At 36.1% G+C, this 21,184-nt stretch overlaps 1 protein-coding gene across 1 annotated transcript in view; it reads right to left on the reverse strand.

The window, feature by feature from the left end:
* Nucleotides 1–21,184, reverse strand: part of LOC111156405 (dynein axonemal heavy chain 7) — a 263,890-nt gene that overhangs the window by 220,148 nt on the left and 22,558 nt on the right. The window contains exons 6-10 of the mRNA XM_022517313.1: nt 13,894–13,981; nt 12,685–12,865; nt 10,920–10,995; nt 8,815–8,940; nt 3,755–3,874 (exon numbers count right to left, since the gene is read on the reverse strand). Coding sequence (XP_022373021.1) covers nt 3,755–3,874; nt 8,815–8,940; nt 10,920–10,995; nt 12,685–12,865; nt 13,894–13,981 — 591 coding nt within the window. The remainder of the gene's footprint in view (nt 1–3,754; nt 3,875–8,814; nt 8,941–10,919; nt 10,996–12,684; nt 12,866–13,893; nt 13,982–21,184) is intronic.

The raw sequence follows: 21,184 nt of genomic DNA on the forward strand, positions 1-21,184 counted from the left end.
AGGAAATTGGAGCAGTAATCAAAAATCTCCCAAGAAAAAGAGCCCTGGGCCAGATGGCTTCCCAGGGGAATTCTACTAAACATTTAAAGAAGAATTAATACCAACAAAAACTAGAGGCCAATGACCCTTATGCACGTACATATGAAAATCCCCAACTCAATCCAACAGCATATAAAAGGAGTTATTCTCTATGGCCAAGTGGGATTGGGATTTATCTCAGGAATCAGATTAGTTCAGTACATGAAAACCAATATAATGTATTAATAAAGTAGAAAAATCCATTATTTCAGCTGCAACCCCCCCACACACACATTAGGCAAAATCTGTGGTATTGTATGATAAAAACAGTCAACAAACTAAGTTTGAAAGGGAAATTCCTTAACCTGATAAAGGGAAATTATACAGCTAACTAAATGCTGAAAGACTGAAAGTGTTCCCCTAAAATCAGGAACAAAACAAGGATCTCTGCCCTTGCAACTTCTTTTCAACACTATACTGGAGAGTCTAACCAAAACAATTAACCAAGGACAAGAAGAAAACCACACAGATAAGAAATGAAGAAGTAGAGCTGTCTATTTGCAGATAACACAATCATATATATATATGTGTGTATATATATATACATATATATATATGTATATATATATATAAGATATAAAGTTTACACACACCAAAAAAAAAAAAATCATTGGTACTAATAAACAAGTTTAGCAAGGGTGCAGGATACAAGATCAGTATACAAAAAAATAATTAGACTTTATCAAAATTAAAAATATTTGTGCCTCAAGATGCCTGGGTGCCTCAGTTAGTTAAGCAACCAACTCTTGATCTCAGCTCAAGCCTTGATCTCAGGGTCATGAGTTCAAGCCCCATGTTAAAAAAAAAATGTACCTCAAATTTATGCCTATCAAGAAGATGAAAGGATCAACCACATAATGAGAGAAATATCTGCAAATCATGTAACTGAGGGCTTAGTATCCAGAATATACCAAGAACTCTTAAAATTCAACAATAAAAAGATTACTCAATACAAAGTAAGCAATGATCTGAATAGACATTTATCCAAACAAGATAAACATATGGACAGTAAGCATTTGAAAAGATGCTCAATATAACTAGTCATTAGGGAAATGCAAATCAAAACCTCAGTAAGATAGAACTTCACATCTACTAGGATGACTATATATAATCAGAAAGATGGATAGTAACAAGTGTCGACAAGGATGTAGAAAATAGGAACCCTCATACATTGCTGGAAGGAACGTAAAATCTAACAGACGCTTTAGGAAACACTGTGGGATTTCCTCAAAAAGTTAACCACAGAGTTATTACGTAACCCAGTAATTCTACTCCTAGGTATCCACCCAAGAGAACTGAAAACATGTTTATACAAATTTCATAGCAGCATTATTCCTAATAGGCAAAAGATAGTAACAACACAAATGTCCATCTACTGATGAATGGATAAACAAAATGTGTTAGATCCATACAATGAAATATCATTTGGGGGGCGCCTGGGTGGCTTAGTGGGTTAAGCCTCTGCCTTCGGCTCCGGTCATGACCTCAGATCCTGGGATCGAGCCCCACATCGGGCTCTCTGCTCAGTAGGGAGCCTGTTTCCCCTTCTCTCTCTGCCTGCCTCTCTGCCTACTTGTGATCTCTCTCTCTCTCTCTCTGTCAAATAAATAAATAAAATCTTTAAAAAAAAAAAAGAAAGAAATATCATTTGGCCAGAAGAAGGAATGAACTATTGATATATGCTATAACATGGATGAACCTTGAAAACATCATGCTTAGTGTAAGAAGTGAGACATAAATGAATACATATTATATCATTCCACAGAGATGAAATGTTTAAAATGGGGACAGAAAATGTACTAGTGATTGTCAGGGCATGTTGGAGGGGAAATCGGGAATGACTGATAACAGATAAAGCGTTTCTTTTGGGGGGTGATGGAATTAGTGGTGATTACTGCAAAACCTTTGAATATATTATAAGCTACTGAAATGTACACAAGAAAGTGGTGATTTTATGGTGAGTGAATTATACCTCGATTTAAAAATATAGTTAGCAATACACTGACTATGGCTGGAGGCAGGGTAGGGGTGGTAAAGATGTAGACGATAAGCAACAGATAGAAAAAGTCACAAAGTTTTCAGCTTGGCCTGGGAATGGTCTAGAACAAGAAGAGCAGCTGGCTTGGAAGAGAGAATAACCCCCGTGACAGAAATGCTGATATTTCCATGCTGACGTGACATTCAACAGGAGACATAGTATGAGGTTAGCAACAAGGTCCTAGAGCTCAAAAAACATAAGATCTTGAGACAGATAAGACAGATGAAATACTGACATTGTCAAGAATATAAAGAAGACTCACAAGAGTAAACACCTGAGAGGTCCCCACTCTTGAGAATAGCAAGAACAAGTACAGCTAAGAAACAAACAAACAAACAGAAAAACCAGAGGCAACACAGACCTAGAAAAACAGCTTCCATCAGGCAGGGGTGATAAACCACAAATGCTGAAGAGAAGCAGAGAATGAGTACTGAGAGAACACATCTGGGTTTGGCGTAGATACCGTAATTAATCATTTGCTAACTGTTTCTCCATTGTGGTAGGCTGGTTCTACCTTTTAGCCATGATAAACTCATTCCGGTCCACTATTTAAAGTACAGTCAGAGTGTTTCCCTCTTAGAATCAATCAGGAAGCATTGAGGGCTAGAGCAAATCAATCTACAACCCTCCACAAAAATTTTCAGCAAAGGTTTATTCTGCTCTGTACTTTGACACCCAATTTACCAAAATTTATGGTGGTAATGTATTCCTGCACTATAACCCGAAGTTACTGATCAAGAAAATTTATCGGTTTTATGTCCTTAAGGGGTCATTTTCTTCTCTGTAATTAATTATGGGGTTTCATTCTATAGCTCTCATCTATTTTTTATGTTAACTAAATACTAATATTAAATAAAATTCTAAAGTTCTTTCAAGTGACTTCAGACAAAGAATTTGATTCTAAAATATTGGAGGAAAAAAATAAAGATGCAATCTTAAGCTATCAGGATGTATCTCTAAGTAACTTATGGAAATCATGAAACCATGCTGGAGTTTCACGCCCTCTGCTATCTGCAATTTGAGCTAATTTTAACATCCTATTTATAATAACGCAATAACCCATGATAGAAACATTTTCCTGTATTGTCTCAGAGCACATTGTCTGGCACCTACATCGGTAATTATCATATGTGACTATTCCATTTTTAAGAGTCGAGCCAAGATGTTTAATTATCATTTGATAAGTCTAACCTCTCAGCGTGATTGTAAACTCCTTTAAAGAATATATTTTCCGCACCTAATCGTGCTTTAAACTTCCTTCATTCCCCATCCAAAAGCAAAATGAAAGAGGTACAGTGCCTTAAATGTATTAATAGTAGATGTCGAATATCTAGCAAACGGATTAGTTGACAATCATTCTCTCCATGGTATTCAACCCCTCTCACAGAGCAGAAGCAGAAACCAGACATTGAGAGAAAAAAACAGTATAATCATTTTAGTTCCTGCACAATCTATGCTGTGTAGAACATCTGGGTAGACAGTACAGACCAATTCGGTTAAAGACACTATACTTAGTTCTTGAACAGAAGTAATTACAAACTTGTTAAAATCAGATTTTCTAAATGCAGTTAAAATACAGTTCCCCGCCAATAACATTTTTCAATTTGTGCTTTCCTCCATGAAATTTTAAAACTTTACATTTTAAGGAGAGTCTCTTTAGCAGATTCCATGTGTTTCATGACAATGGACTGAAATATTGACAGTTCTAATGCATCCTGACGATTATGGAATTCTTCTACATCAACTAAACGTAATTTTCTGCAAGACATAAAAATAAACAATAATTAAGGCAGGAGATTTTTTTGCATTAAATGTTTTTGTTAACTGATCTCAAAAATATAATATTCCTCAGTTTTATCATTAAAATTTGTGTTTAATAAAATTAAATATTTAAGAACATGAGATTTTTAAATTTTTAAAATAATGTAATTAAATTTGATAAGAACACAACATAAGATTATGAAACATTATTGTGAAGTAAAACAGAGTTGAAATAACTGGGATTTGATAGAAAATTTAGACCGATTTTTGCTTTCAAATTGGAATAATTGCAACAGGAAAAGAAGTAAAGCTCAAAGCTTAAGAAAGCCCACTATATCTGAAACAAAAATTGTACCCACTCTGGAAAGAAAGTAATCTTGCATTTTAGGGAGCCATGTAGTAGGGGAATTCTCACACCTGATTAAGTCCTAATATATCAGTCTTTTGATCCTGTCTGGTTTTGACTTTTTTTATTATGTTCAGTTAGGCAACATACAGTACATCATTAGTTTTTGATGTAGTGTTCAAGGATTCACTATTTGCATGTAACACCCACTGCTCATCACATCACCTAGTTATCCTATCCCCCCACCTCCCTCCCTTCTGTAACCCTGTTTCTTTCTTGGAATCCAGAGTCTCTCATGGTTTGTCTCCCTCATGACTTTTAAGAAAACACAGTGCTTCCTCTAGTCAACAGTTTCCCACACACCTACTTTTCTGACTACAGTGCTATGGATCTTTGTTATGTATATGATTTACAAATTAAGAAGTTTCTGTTGTGGGCTCTATTCTGGATGTGGACCCCAATTTAAAAAAAAAAAAAATTTCTGTTGGGGAAATTGGACAGCCCCATGCAAAATAATGAAATTGAACCCTTATCTTATACCATACTCAACAATGAACGCAAAATGGATACAAGACAGGAATGTAGGACCTGAAACCATAAAGCCCCTAGAAAAAAACATGGGTGATACATCCCTGGACACGAGTGTTGGCAATGATTTTTTGGATCTGATGCTAAAAGCAAAGGCAACAAAAGCAAAAAATGAACAAGTGTCACCACATCAAACTAAAATGCTTCTGCACAACAAAAAATCAACCATTAACAAAATGAAAAGGCAATCTATTGAATGGGAGAAAATATTTGCAAATCATATATTGAAAAGGGGTTAATATCAAAAATTTATAAAGAACACATACAACTCAACAGAAAAAAAATCTGATTAAAAAATGGGCAGAGGATCTGAATAGACACCTCTCCAAGAAGACATACAGATGGCGAACAGGTATATGACAAGATGTTCACATTACTAATCATGAGGGAAATACAAATCAAACCACAATGAGATTGTCACCCCACACCCGTTAAAACGGATATGAAAAAAGGATAGGAAATAACAAGCATTGGTGAGAATGTGGACAAAAGAGAATCCTTGCACACTGTTGCTGGAAAGGTAAATTGGTACGGCTGCTACGGAGAATAATACGGCGTTCCTCAAAAAGTAAAGAATAGAACCACCAGATTATTACACACCAATTCTACTTCTGAATATTTATCTGAAGAAAATGAAAACACAATAAAAGAACAATGTATGCCCATGTTCACTGCATTATTTCTAATAGCCAAAACATGGAAACAACCTACATGTCCATTGACGGGTAAATAAAAGGTGGTGTACGTATATACACAGCGGAATATTATTCATCCATAAAACAGAATGAAAGCTTACCATTTGAGACAACATGGATAAAGCCTGAAGGCATTATGCTAAGTTAAATAAGTCAAACATAGGAAGACAAATAAATACCTTTGTAAACTCCTATGTGCAATCTAAAACGACAAAAACTGAGCTCACGGACATAGAAAACAGATTGGTGGTTGCCTGAGGCATGGAATGGAGGGTGGGCAACATAAGCTTCACTTTCTTAGATTTTTCTTAGATTTCTTAGATTTCTTCACTTCCTTTTATTTTTATTTTTTTTAAGATTTTATTTATTTATTTGTCAGAGAGAGAGAAAGAGCACAAGCAGGGGGAGAAGCAGGCAGAGGGAGAAGCGGGCTCTCTGCTGAGCAGGGAGCCAGATGTGGGACTTGATTCCAGGACCCAGGGATCATGACCTGAGCCAAGGGCACACGTTTAACTGACTGAGCCACCCAGGTTCCCAACATCTTCCTTTTATGTTCAACTACTGTAATTCCTAGCCCGTGGTAATTTCCACATATATGTACCCACAAGCTATACATACATCTTCATATATGCACACTACTTTTCAAGCAAAAATGCCCATATGCTATGTAGGCTGTGACTGTATTACAGATGCTCTCTCTGACATTCAGTGGGCTCTGTCAAACTCACTACTGAAGGACATGAACTTGGACATTCCATCTACAAGCATCTCCTTTCAGCTTTCCACACTCTTGCATTTTTGCAGTCGTTCCGATGACTTTTGCATTACCTTTCTCCATACCACTGCCTCACATAGAGAGGTCCTATACTTTCAACACCTGCTGAGAGTCAGGCCAAACACTTTTCATCTAGAGGATGGATGTCCTTTATAGTCAATCCTGGCTCCTACTCTGAGAGGCAGTGCTGCTGACTGCCTGCCCCACTCAACATTCTCATAGAGTGAAAATGACTCATGTCTACGGGGGCAACATTGGAATTGGTGGAGTGCTCTTCCTACCCACAGACTGCAAAGCTTCTTTCTCATTTGTCTTCACCCCAGATGCCCTGAGGTTTGCTTCAGTCGCTGCTACTAATACTTCTGCCACTATGACCATGGACAACAGGTTTGGGCACATCCATTGTTTACTGTTTTTTTTTTAATCTCAACTTTGTTCTGTTTTTCTTCCCCTTCATTTTCTCGTCTCTTGCCTCCTGACATTGGCCAACAAAGTCCAGCCCGTTATGGACAATACTAGGCACGGCAGCCTCACCCGCCTGCATCCAATGCAGTGTATCCTGGCAATTCCATACAGATCCATATCTATGAATGGATATAAAAGAAAACAACACTGGCGGTGTTGTAAAAATGAAATATATACATCACTGTATGAAAATATCCTTCGTGAGAGTGATACTATACAGTGTGACCTCATGACTGCATGCATAATTAAATCATGGCCAAATTCAAGCAAAGAAATCCACATTATACAATGGAAAGCTGAAAGATGTTCTAACAGTATTCAGTCTGACCAACAAAAGCCATTTTTATGCTATGGATATGTGTGCCTGTGTGTGCATACACATATATATTTGATAATATGAATACAAATAAAAATAATGAAAGATATCCCACTAGATGGTTATCATGGGTCTTTGGGCTGGTGGAAAGGAAGGCAGAGATGAGGAAAAGAAAGGCTGGGGGAAGTCAGGCAAAGTAAAGACTGGACTTAAAAAGTATATATGATCACATTTACATGTTTATGTAAAGTTACATATGTAGTTGCATATTTAATTAAAATTTGTTTTTAAAAAGGCAGACAGGGACAGAGTGAGGGAAGCGGCACAAATCATTCTACCTGTGAGAAAACAGAATGCCAGGAAGGACAATGGGTGAAGAGAGAAGCTATAATCAGATGGTGGCAGAGCCCAGGCAAGGAGCTTGGCTTCCTAGAGCAGATGTCAGGGGTAGGGCTAGAAAGGTACGCTAAAGAGCCTAACTCTGGAAGGAGTTCAGAGAAGTTGGTCGGGGAGGTGGCCCTAGGGCGTGTCCTGGGGTTTCCCAGGGTGGGGCCAAGAGCTGCCTTCTGCCACGGCCATAGCTTGAAAGACAGTAGCTTTCCTTCTGCTGGTTTTGGGAGGCAGAAAAATGTGCCCACTTGCTGCGCCCTTCTGCCCACAGAATACATAAAGTAGAAACCAGGAGACCCTGGAGAGCGGGTCACTTGTCACCAGGGCTGCAGTTGTGGGGGTTGAAAATGTTGGGGTGGGGGTGGGTAAGACCACCTGGGACACAAGGTGCCTCCTCTGGCATAAGGCAGGACTGATCCAGGTTCTGAGGTTCCTGAAGGTTCCTATATTTATTTTTCTTTAAGAAAAATAAATATAGATTTGTATTACTTTTGCATTTTCTAAAACCATGTCCATGGGTGCATGTTGCTAGGATGCCCACCAGTGCCTTAGAAGAGGTCATGCAAGGGTGGGGGGAAACATGAAGTAGCAGCTTCTAAACTGTGTGATCAATGGTCCTCAGCCTGGGGAGCAAGCATGTCAGCTCCACGGCGCCCACCAGCATCCACATTCCGCTGCGCCAAGCACTTGCCGACGTGTGGCTGTACGGTCCCCACTGTGACAAGGTCTACGAGGTGATGCCTAACTTCTTGCTGTCACCCAGGAACTTTAACTCATGTCATTCAGGTGTGCCATATTTACTAGGTTCCTAACCATCTAGATGACTGTAGCAACTAATGGTCTGTGGGATTTAAAACAAAGCACGACAATATAGACCCTTAAGAGTTATTACCCCTTAAAGTCTGCATGGTAATGAGGTATGGGATCGGGGTAGGGGGAGAATTGAGTTAGAGGTCAAAGACAATGTTCATGATTTACTCTACCTCTACACTGCTGATTTAAAACCATGTTTGAATACTGATGGTTAAGTTTGTAGTTATTTTTTTTTTATTTGCAGTTAAAATAGTAAAAGAAACAATTAAGATGTGACAAAATAGCTTTTATTGCTCTTTTAAAAAGAAGCTCAAGGGGTGCCTGGGTGGCTCAGTGGGTTAAAGCCTCTGCCTTCGGCTCAGGTCATGATCCCAGGGTCCTGGGATCGAGCCCCACATTGGGCTCTCTGCTCTGCAGGGAGCCTGCTTCCTCCTATCTCTCTCTCTCTGCCTGCCTCTTTGCCTACTTATGATCTTTGACTGTCAAATAAATAAATAAAATCTTAAAAAAAAAAAAAAAAGGAAGCTCAAGAAGGCCAGAAATACTCACTTAAAAGTCCCGTGCCACAAATCTAGCACAGCCAACATTGTAGGGTTCAATGTGTTCAAGTGATCCTTAATATAATTGCTTGCAGCTAAAAAAGATTTCCTCCAAGGTTTTGGAAGAACTTCCATTCTGAAAACAAAGAAAAAAGAATCAACTATCTCTAAAAAATCAGAACAAAGCATTGTCATGCATACTTTCTGAATAATAATAGCTTCCTTTTTTTTTTTTTCTTTAGAGAGAGAGAATGGGGGAGGAGGAGCAGAGGGAGAGAGAGAAATTTCAGCAGGTTTCACGCCCAGCACAGAGCCTGACTTGAGACTCAAACTCATAGCCCTTAGATCCTGACCAAGAGTGGGTTGCTTAACCCACTGAGCCACCCAGGCACCCCAATAATGGTTTCACTTTAATAAAAAGTATTATGTATCCCCAACAATAATAACAAAATACATAATTATGTATGGAAGATACATAAAGGCCATACTTTCTATGGTCTAAGCCATATAATTTTAGAATAATTAACACATGAAATTATACTGCAATCTTTTTTTTTTTTGATATTGATTTATTTGAGAGAGAGTTCATCAATCAGGGGAAGAGGAGCAAAGGGAGAGGGAGAACCAGGCTCCCTACTGATCAGGGAGCCCCACACAGGGCACAGTCCCAGAACCCCAAGATCATGACCTCAGCTGAAGGCAGATGCTCAACCAACAGAGCTAACCAGGCACCCCTGAATCTTTTTTTAAAATTTTATTTATTTAAGTAATCTCTGCACCCAACATGGGTGCTCAAACTTACAACCCCGAGATCAAGGGTCACATGCTCTTCTGACGGAGCCAGCCAGGTGCCCCATAATCTTGAACCATAAGTTAACTTGAATCATAAAGTAACTATTTTTCCCTTAAATACTTGGTCAAGTTCACAAGTAACTCAAAATGATCAAATAGAAACAGTAGCCAACTTTTTCTCATATACGTCTTGAAAGAGATAATTTCAAGACACAAAAAGTTTAAATTTTTTTTAAAATATCTTAAGTATTGCATGGATCACTGGGTATGGTGCATAAACAATGAATTTTGGAACACTGAAAAAAATAAAATAACAATACAAAAAAAAATATATATATATGTAGTCCAGCCTACCTGTGGAAATTCCCTTCAACTTAACCTCTGTTAATGTGTAAAGGACACTTCCAAAATTACCGATGCTAAGGTCCTTATTTGAAGACATTTACTCTGTAACTCCTTTGATATGCATAGTCATCCTTGATACATTAAAGATATGCCATTTTCATCTTTCAGAATGTATTTAAACCTCTATATTTTATGCCTACAATTTTTTATTCTCATGATTTTAAACACTGAATCTTGCTTTATTATGTATAAGCTTAACTCGGTTTTTCAGTTGTAGTCATACCACCTTTACAACTACAAAAGATGATTTTGGTCCCTTCGCAGGAGAAAAGCTGTTCTCCACATAGGATATGTTGGAAATGACTGCATAATTTTTTTCTTGCCATTATAGGAAAACAATCCGAGGCACTTTTAAATAATATGTAAGAAGCAAAACTGATATTTACTAAATCATAAAATTGTAAGTTCTATTCTTCAAACTATTTAAGAGACTTATTCCTAAATGGGATTTAGGGATTAGGGAAAATACATAGCGAGTGTACTTTTCTATTATGTGTCCTACATTTTAATCTATGTAATAAATTGCAATATGTTCTATATACACACATATTTTCTGTAATGTTCCCAATATGATTCGTGCATTCCAATTGCCATCAAGTTCTTATATCCCTATTGTATCTGAAGCCTGTGCTAGTAGCTATGGAAATACAAGGATCTATATCAGCTTCTTTCACCAGGGTACTTATGTTTTAACCACACAGGTATCCATCTGTCTATCTGTCTACCCATCTACCCATGGATTTGTAAATAAAACATATTAGGGCTTAAATACACAAACTTAATAAGAATAATCAGTTGTATAACTGAAGTATATAAGTTATAAACATATATATGAGAAATATAATCAGTGTATAAATATATACACATACATAGGAACAGTCATATAATTAATATTCTTAGAGAAACTTAATCACTTACTCTGCGCGATGGGGTGGAATTTCAGCTGTTTTTTTAACTTCTTCTTTTTCCCTAGGATCTTTCAAAACAAAATCAACTAAAAGAAAATTGAAAAGTTCTGATAAACATCCTTATATTAATTATGGCACATTTCCAAGCAATTGCAAAACTAATTCCACTAAAATCAATTATTTAAATTATGTTATTTAAAATAATGGAGCAATTTGTGCATATATCAGACAACAAAAATATTTATGAGAAAACCCGTGATGTCTGTGTCTTTGAGAGTATATGTTCCCTCTCTTTAACAACAGGTTCCTGTTATTTCATTTGAAAATAATAATTGGTTTTAAAATTACATTTTCCTTCATAGCTATTCTACCAAAAGTAGTTTTCATTGAAGGCCAATAATAAAGAATCATAGCAGTTTCCTTTCACTGAGGAAACTTACCATGTTGCTTTGTTCTCTTTTAAATTGCATAAAAACAATCCTGTTATAAAATCAGCAAAGGGAGCTGCTTCTGCTTCTATCTTCTATGGTCATTAATCCACAATTAATTCTAATTTTCCTACCTTTAGGTGCTCTTTCTAAAATGCCAATGTTAACACCCCTCTTCTTAAAATCCTTTGGTGACTCTGCTTTAACTCTGAATGCTTTAAAAAGGCATTGAATGCCCTTAAGATTCTGTCCCCTTCCCAAATGCACTCTATGCTTTGCCATCACAGCTGCTTGCAAGCCTGGAGAGTCTTTCATGCGTGTCTGCCACATGTCACACCGTTTTCTCAGTGTGCGCGCTGTCTCGCGTTTGGCTTGTACTTCAAGACAGTTCAGGCACCCCCAGAGTTCTTCCTACCAAGTCAGGCATGAGCTTCTGTCCTTACAGCACATCCTGTTTCCCTCCTTCTCGAGCCTACCGCTCTACTTCGTAATTAATGATTTGTCCCTCTCCCTCATTTCCACGATGAACTCCTTGGAATCAAAGATTTGGCTTTTTATTTTTACATTAGCAGGACACTCAATAAGAGTCTTAAATTAAGTAAATGCCTTCCTACCCAAAAGGTCCCCAGGCAACTCCAAAACATGAGGATTTCTCCAGCTTTGAATACAGCATCAGTTACACCAGTTTTACAATCCCAGTTAATTGGAGAACTTTTTTTTTAAGTATAGATTTAATTTATAGTTTGAATTCAGATGGACTCAGAAATGAGTACATGGAAAATGATTCTGATGTTTAGTCAGTCTTAGAATCTAGTGGTCTATACCAGCAAACTTTTTATGTAAAGGGCTTGAGTATCAATATCTTCAAATTTATGAGCTACAAGGCCTCCATCACAAATACCCATCTCTGCTCTTATAGATCAAAAGTAGCCCAAACCATGTGCAAACGAATGCGTCGGATTGGACTGCAATAACATTTATTTACAAAAACAGGCAGTGAGCCAGACTCGACCTGTGAGCTGTAGTTTGCCAACCCCTAGTCCATAACAACAATTTTCAATTAATCACCTTCTAATAATGATAGCAATAATATTAATGTCAATTAAGTAATTAAATTTTAGAATTTCCTCAGTTCTGGTTTTTACTGAGTGGCTGTAACACTATAAAAAAAAAAAAAAGATGCATTTAAAATTTTTTTGCTGTACTTTATTAATGAAACTTGCCTAAGATCTTAAGCAATGAAATAGCAATGCAACAAGCAGAACAAATATATGAATAGTTTCAAGTATAGGTATTAACTTTCAGTTAATAAGACATACTCAAATTAGAAAACAAATACCGATTTACCTATGGATTTTTTTACACTAAGAAGATAATCTTCTCTCATTTCATCAGATAATGCAAGTATGCTGTTGGTGAGGACTTTCAGATGTTGGGGCACTAAATTCAATACATGCTCTAGCCAAGAATCTTCCATTGGGGCTACATGGTCTGTATCAATTCCATGGTGAATATAATAGTAATATCTCTGCATAAAGAAGATGGAGAAATATAAATGTGTTTAGTTCTGTAGTGAAAGAAGTGTGTTCATCAAAAAACAAAAAAACAAAAACATCTACTGAGTAAAATCAAAACTTTAGGCAAAGTATTTACAAATCATAAAAAAGTATTTTGTGTAATTCATGGAGGCATTTTTTGAGATCCCCTAAATTAAAAAAAAAAAAAAAGGATAGTTCATGAAAATTAAAGCTCATCTCAGTTCATAACTACAATGTAAAATATCAAATTATATTACCAAATATATGATGTACTAAGAAGAATCCATGCTGAAGTAGAATTCAGTGCTTTATAAATGTGTGAAAATGTCATAGTTTTTATCCTTTTATTATTGATAATCAAGTCAATCTTACAAGCTACAAGTGAATCAGTAACCCTATACATAAAGCTCAGAAATCTATGACAGGATTGAGGAAATCTCCAATTGACCAATAGTCCATATTATAATTTTACAGCTACTATTAAATGTGTACATAAACATTCATTTTAAGACATGTTAGTATTTCTCTAACAGACATTTAACTTTGGTATATTTTCATAAAGTTTTACATGTCACTCATTAGAAAAATTTTAAACATCCAAGTATTTTTTCAAAATACTTCCAAATCAGCAATGTTAGAGTCTTCGATATTTATATTTTTAAAAATTCTTCTGTATTCAAAATACTAGAATAATTACATTTTTAAGTAGGTTAATATGCTCTGTAAAGTATACTTTATATAACTAAGAGAATTTCTCATAGAAGAATAAAGACGTATAAAAGCTTACAAGACCGAGGCTCATTCTAACAAAGGGAGCTGGTAAACGAGATTTTTCGTTGTTGTCTTAGATGGCAAGGGGGAAAATGATTTCCCCCCATTAATCCCATAGAGCAATTTTGTGGAACTCCATATTTACTTCTACACCAGAGAGGAGCACAGGGTAAGCTCAAAAGTTTAAAGGCATCTTCAAGTGCTTCCTATACATTCAAGTATACTGACAAAAGAGACAGCCCATTACCAAAATGTCTTTCTCTATTGCAGAAGTGGTCAGTTTGGGAAACGTGCTTTCATCAGGACTAGGTGAGTCTAACCCCGCATCTTGTTGCCTAAGAAAATGATAAACACACTATTCAATCATACAAAAGGGCAGTTAGAATATACATCAATGGATATACAGTTGACCCTGGAACAACTCAAGTTTGAACTGTGTGGGTTCACCTACACTTCTTTTACAGTACAGTGTTATAAATTATTTTATGATTTTCTAAATATTTTCTTTAGTTTACTTTATTGTAAGAATACAGTATATGATACATATAACAAAAAATATGTATAAAATGACTGCTTATATTATCAGTAAGACTCCTGGTCAACAGCAGGCTATTAGTAGTTAAATTTTTGTAGAGTCAAAAGCTATACGTGAGATTTCAGTTGTGGCAGGGGTCAGTGTCCATAACCCCCCTAAGTTGTTTAAGGGTCTACTGTCAAAACACCAGGACTGTCTCTACTAAATCTTAAGAAAAAATGAATTGTTGAACATTTTATTAATAGTACATATAACATATATTTGTTTGATACCACATTCCACCCAGAACACTTTCTCTTTATTTATAGAAAGACAGCTCTATTGGAAGTGATTTGCAAGACCAAATCCAGAGGTTACATTCTTCTTGATGAGCTTTATCTATTCTTCCTCATTACTCCAAACTCAAGCTCTCTCTTCTTTGAAATGTTATAGGAGTATTCTTGCATTATTGCTAAAATATGTATGGTTATTTATAAATAAGGGATTTAAAAGAGCACTGATGGAAAAGATTTTTAGTTTTCCCAAAGACAGGTATATTCTTGAAAAGATCATTTCTCAGATATCTAGAGATATACAGTATAAGCTAGCAAAGAGTGACAGTTTATATGTTCTCATGTATTTATTACTGCCTGTCTATAAATGGGCAATGTTGATAACTGTAATTAAATTCAAACTCTATACAAGACACATTTTTTTAAAATCAAGTCTTTATTTTTTTAGAGACTCCACTTTAGGAGGGGCAGAGAGCGAATGTGAGCACAAGCAAGGGGAGCAGCAGAGGCAAAGAGAGAAGCAGGCTCCCCACTGAGCAGGGAGCCCAATGAAGGATCAGGATCGATCCTAGGACCCCGGGATCATGACTTGAGCCGAAGGCATGTGCTTAACCAACTGAGCCACCAAGGCGCCCCTACAGGCCACATTTTGTGACTTCTTCTGGGCACTACTGTGGAGAAAGACATAGGTCACATCTTCACGAAAAATAAGTTGTTCTGGGATAGCTTTAACTTCCTCATCATTGAATGCATCAGGCTCTGGATCCCGACTTCATCTGGGGTTACAGGTCAGTGATGCTGTGTAACAAAAAACAGTCCCTCCCACTAACAGTCTAGTGAGTGAAGATTGGAGTTTTATTGAATATCCGTCTGAGACACGATACTAAGAAGATGCCAGGATGCATCTTCTAAATTATTTTGTCTTTTGAAAATCCAGGAATCAAATATTTTGTGAACTTCACATTCTTTTCCATTATATGGAAGAGAAAAAAGCCAATGCAATGTCTCCAGTAATGTCTCAGTTTAATTCAGTACATAGTAGGTGCTCCATCAATGTGTATAAAATGAGGGAATACGAATATAAAAGCAGCAGTGGAAGATCTTCAAGGTATTCTGTAGTTGGAATGAGAAGGGCTGACTATTCTAACTACAAAAGTAGCCTTCTCGTTATTTTGATTGTAAAGTGTTACTAATGGGACAGTAATGGACCTCAGGAATCAGGACACCTACATACAGACTCTGCCACCCTAAAGTGTATGACCCCAATAACTGGTAGAATTTGATGTTTTTTAAAGGCAGAAATGCCCATGTTATTTACCTTGCTGAACCCAGAGAATATAACAAGCTTCATCCTCCGTATGAGTAATGCCTGCCTGAAAGAGTGCAGCACGGTCAAGAAAGGGAAGAAGGAGAAGGTAGGGGGCTATGGGGGCAGTTGCAGAAGTTTTCGCAGTCATCACGAAGATCCTTTCAGCTTTAAAACTCTTGAGTCAGGGGCGCCTGGGTGGCTCAGTGGGTTAAGCCACTGCCTTCGGCTCAGGTCATGATCTCAGGGTCCTGGGATCGAGTCCCGCATCGGGCTCTCTGCTCAGCAGGGAGCCTGCTTCCCTCCCTCTCTCTCTGCCTGCCTCTCTGTCTACTTGTGATCTCTGTCAAAGAAATAAAATCTTAAAAAACAAACAAACAAACAAACAAAACTCTCGAGTCAATCATTCTGTGGCTACAGGCAAAGATTCTACTTGCTGGAAACAGTAATAATAAAAACCTTTTTTATTGATCACCTAGTTAGCCCCTTAATAGTTTCACATACATTATCTCTAATCCTCACACCTATTATTAGATGAGACAGAGAAATTATTCCTACTTCACAGATGAGAAACTGAATTTCAGATTCAGTAACTTCCTCCTTGTCATGTAGTTAATTAAGTACAAAAAATAAGGATTTGCCCATCCAAACTGCCACGTCCAAACTGCCACGCTCTTTCCAGCAGAACAATATTCCTTTCAGAAATAAATCAATATAGGAGATATTTTACCTGACTAAAGAGAAAATATGGTGTACCTTATTTCCTGAAAATGAAAAAACTATATTGATTTTCTCTTTATTAAATCAATAGTGATTTTGAGTCAAGACGGTAGCAAAAACATTCCTTTTTTCACGTTTCCTTGTGAACATGGTAGTAATTTTAACCAACATTGTAAAGAGACTAGAGAGTCATCAGCTGAGGAGATATTTCAACAAATTTTTGAAACATGAAAAGAAGAGAGAGGACAGATAAAATGGGGTTGAAAACACATGGCCCATCATTCATGCAGGAAAGTGACCAATCTGCCTAGGAGATCATGGTCTTGTAGTCTAGCAGGTACTAAAAGATAAAATTAGTAGAATGGCTGAAAATAAGGAAGTTATCTGAACTTTATGCCAGCAAATTAGACAACTTAAGTGAAAAGAGATTCCTAAAAAGCAAAAGCACCAAAGTTGACTCAAGAGGAAAGAAAATCTGAATAGATACCTATCAAGTTAACTAATTGAATTAGTAGATAATAATCTTCCCACAAAGAAAACATCAGGTTCATATGGCTTCAGAAAGTCTATCCAGGGGCCTCTGGGTATCTCGGTCAGTTAAGCATCCAGCTCATGTTCTTAGTTCAGGTCTTGATTTCAGGGTTGTCAGATAGGAAAATAAAAGTACACACCCGTATCATTCATTAATATAGACCTAAAAATTCTTAAAATATTAGCTGATCAAATCCAGCAACACACAAAAAAGATTATACATAATGACTAAGTGACAGGAATGCAAGCTTTAATGTGAAAAGCTTTAATGTAATATACTACATGAAAACATTAAAGGATAAATACCAAATTCTTATTTCGATGGACCCTGAAAAAGCAATCGACAAAAATCCAGCACTCGTTTTATGATAACTAACATCTCTCGGCCAACCAGGAAAAGAAGGTATCTTTTTCAGCCTGATAAAGGGTATCTTAAAAACTTACAGCTAACATCTACATAAATGTGAAAGACTAAATGTTTTCCACTAAGACTGGGAAGTCGACTATCACCAATTCTATTCAACAATATACTGAAGAACCTAATAAGTGCAAAATGAGAAGTGAGAAAAAAGAAAGGCATCAGAAATGAAGTAAAACTATATTTGTAGACAACATAATTGTATACACAGGGATTTCCATGGAAGCTTTTAAAAAGCTGCAGAACTGGTAAGCAAGTTTTAGTGAGGTCTTAGGATGTGAGATATTTATGTAAAAATCTATTGATTTTTCTACATACTGGCAAAGAACAATCAGAAAATTAAATAATTCCATTCACAGCAAAAAATACTTGGGATATTTTTTAAAAGGAGATTTTTTAAAATGAGATTCATACATTAAAATACAAGACACTGCTAAGAACAATCAAAGAAAAAATAAATAAATGAAGAGAAATAACATGTTTATGGGCTAGAGGACTCAGTATTATTGACAATTATCCCAAAATTGGCCTACAGATTCAATGCAATTGGCTATTAAATCGTAGGTTGTTGTTTTTTTTTCCCAGAGACTGACAAGCTAGTCTTCAAATATGTATGAAAATGCAAAATACTCATGATAACCAAAACAATTTTGGAAATGGATAATAAATGTTGTGGATTTAGACTAATTTCAAACTTGACTATAAGGCTCAAGTGAACAAGACAGCATGGTAGTGATGTTAAGATGAACATATAGACCAGGGGAACAGAAATAGAACCCCTTACATGGTCAAATGATTTTTAACAAATGTGTCAAGGTAATTCAGTGGGAGGCTGAAACATTTGGCTATCTATATGGAAAAAAAATCAAACCTCAACCTTAGCTCATACTATAGATATGCCATTAAACTAAATCATGTACCTAAATATAAGAGCTAAAACTATAACCTTCTAAGAAAACATGGGAGAAAATCTTGTGATAGGAAAAGATTCTTAGAATTCCAAAGGCATCAACAAAAGAAAAAATTGATAAATTGAGCTTCCTTAAAATTGAAAGCTTTTACTTTCCAAAAAGTACCATTACGAAAATGAAGAGATAAGCCACAGACTGGAAGAAAATATTTGCAAATGATAGATCTGATAAAAGACTTGTAAAGGAAATATATCAAGAACTCTTAGAATGAATTAACAGAAAGATAACCCAATTTAAAGATGGGCAAAAGACTTAGACATTTCAAAGAAATTATATGAATATCAAACAAACACCAGAAAAGACACTTATCATCATTAGTCATTAGGGATATGACTTAAGGATTAGGGATATAACTTAAAGCCACAATGACATAAAATAACACATCTACTTGAATGGTTTTGGTTTTGTTTTGCCTATTCTAACCAAAGTGTGGGCAAGGTTGTTGAAAAACTAGAAACCTCTTCTTACACTACTTGTGGGAATGTAAAATGGCATAGCCACTTGGAAACAGTTTAGCAAAGTCTTTGAAAATTAAACATATCCTACTATACAATTGAGAATTTCTACACTTTGGCATCTACCCAGGAGAAATGAAAACACATATCTACAAAAAGACTTGTGTTCAAATGCTCATAGCAGCATTTTCAAATAGTCCCAAACCAGAAACAATAAACAAAATGAAAGGATTTTAAAAGCATACATATTGTAGGATTCCATTTATATGAAATTTTAGGAAAGATAAAACAATAAAAACAAAACACAGATCAATGATTGTCTGGGGCAACCAGCGGCAGAGAGAATTAGCTGAAATGGGAATCATTTTTAACAGATGATAAAAGTATTCGAAACCTAGATTTTGATTAAGGTTGCACAGCCATAGAAATTTACCGAAATTCATTCAATGTACATTTAACCTGGATTAATTTAGTGGTATGTAAACTACAGCTCAGTAAAGCTGTTTTTAAGCCTATCTAGAAGGCTATAAAAATAAAATGTTCAGGAAAAAAAAAAGAGGTGACAGAGTACAAATAGAAATTACAAATAAAATAATGACACTAGAGTGACAAAGGCTTCTCATCAACAGCAATACATGCCATGGTGGCTACAGTTGAAAGTACTATTTTGTATGATTGAAATTTGCTAAGAGAGTAGAACCTATGCATTCTTACAAAAAAAAAAAAATGCTGAAGATGTGAAGTGAAGAATGTGTTAATTAACTTGATTGTGGGAATACTTTTACAACATATACTCTCACATTGCAAACTTTAAATATGTCCTAATTTTATTTGTTAGGGCACCTGGGTGGCTCAGTTGGTTAAGCGTCTGCCTTCAGCTCAGGTCATGATCCCGGGGTCCTGGGATCAAGTCCCGCATCAGGCTCCCCACCCAGCGGGGAGTCTGCTTCTCCTCTCCCTCTGCCCCTCCCCCTGCTTGTGCTCTCTCACGCTCTCTCTCACTGTCAAATAAATAAATAAAATCTTAAAAAAAGTTGTTTTGTCAATAATACCTTAATAAAACTGGAGGGAAATTGTACATGCCAAAAAATAATGCTCCCAATATTTTTCAATCTAATGTTTTCAGATATAAGGTAAAAATTAAGATTATCATTTAGTTTTGTAGCCAGCTTAGCCATTAATTCAAGAGTAAGGACAAAACACAGAACTTTACAGAGATGAAAAATCTCAACTTTACGGCTCATAGATCCTCACTGAAACAACCACTGGGGGGTGAACTTCAGAGGAAAAAAAAGCACTCAGAAGTGAAAACTTCAAGGCAAAAACAATTTTCTAAAGAATTAGAAAACACATTAGTAACCCCAAGTGTTAACTTAAGAAAAACAATTATGGGGAATTTAAGGACTCAATAAAATAAAAATATTATAGAAATATTGGTAGAAATAAAACAAATGATCACACTGAAAATGCAAAGGAAACTTTAGAGCTAAGTGAGAGCAGTCCAAGACCCCTTTGTGTTATTCAGGAGAAGACAGATAAAAATTGAATTTTAAACTTTAAAAAGAAAAAATTAGGGACGCCTGGGTGGCTCAGTTGGTTAAGCAGCTGCCTTCGGCTCAGGTCATGATCCCAGCGTCCTGGGATCGAGTCCCACATCAGGCTCCTTGCTCAGCAGGGAGCCCGCTTCTCCCTCTGCCTGCCTTGTGCTCACTTTCTCACTCTCCCTCTCTCTGACAAATAAATAAATAAAATCTTTAAAAAAAAAAAAAAGAAAAAATTATAATAGGTGGCTTTAAATATTATGGTAACCACTGAAAGAACAGAGATATTTGATAGCTTTTAGGCCAATAGAAAGGGAGAAGAGAAAATTCAATTCAATAGAAAGCAGAAAAAAAGAAAAATGAAGTAAAGGCAACATAAAGTAAATAGAAAGTACAAAATAAATTGGTAGAAGCACATATATATAAGAAATACCAACAACTATAAATGGGATTAGATGTTCTATTAAAGTACAGAAACTCTTAAGATTGAATTCCATATGTCCATCCATATCCTGTTTATAAAAGGCATAACTAAAAAATGACATAAAATGCCTAAAAAGAGACTAGATGTCTTATAACACAAGAACAAAGATAATCTGAAAAACCAATACCATTCTATAAATATCAGAATAAGACACATTCCTTTCGAATGCATAGCTGAGCTCACAAAAAGAAAGGAAATACTCAGAAGTTTAAAAAAAAAAAAAAAAATGGAATGGCAATCAGCAAAAGCCCGAAGCTATGGCTACCTTCTAGGGTCCGAGCCATAGCCTTTAATGACCCTATGAA

The sequence above is a fragment of the Enhydra lutris genome, unplaced genomic scaffold (genome assembly GCF_002288905.1).
Source record: "Enhydra lutris kenyoni isolate GAN:26980312 unplaced genomic scaffold, ASM228890v2 scaffoldscaffold1, whole genome shotgun sequence".
Lineage (NCBI taxonomy): Eukaryota > Metazoa > Chordata > Mammalia > Carnivora > Mustelidae > Enhydra > Enhydra lutris.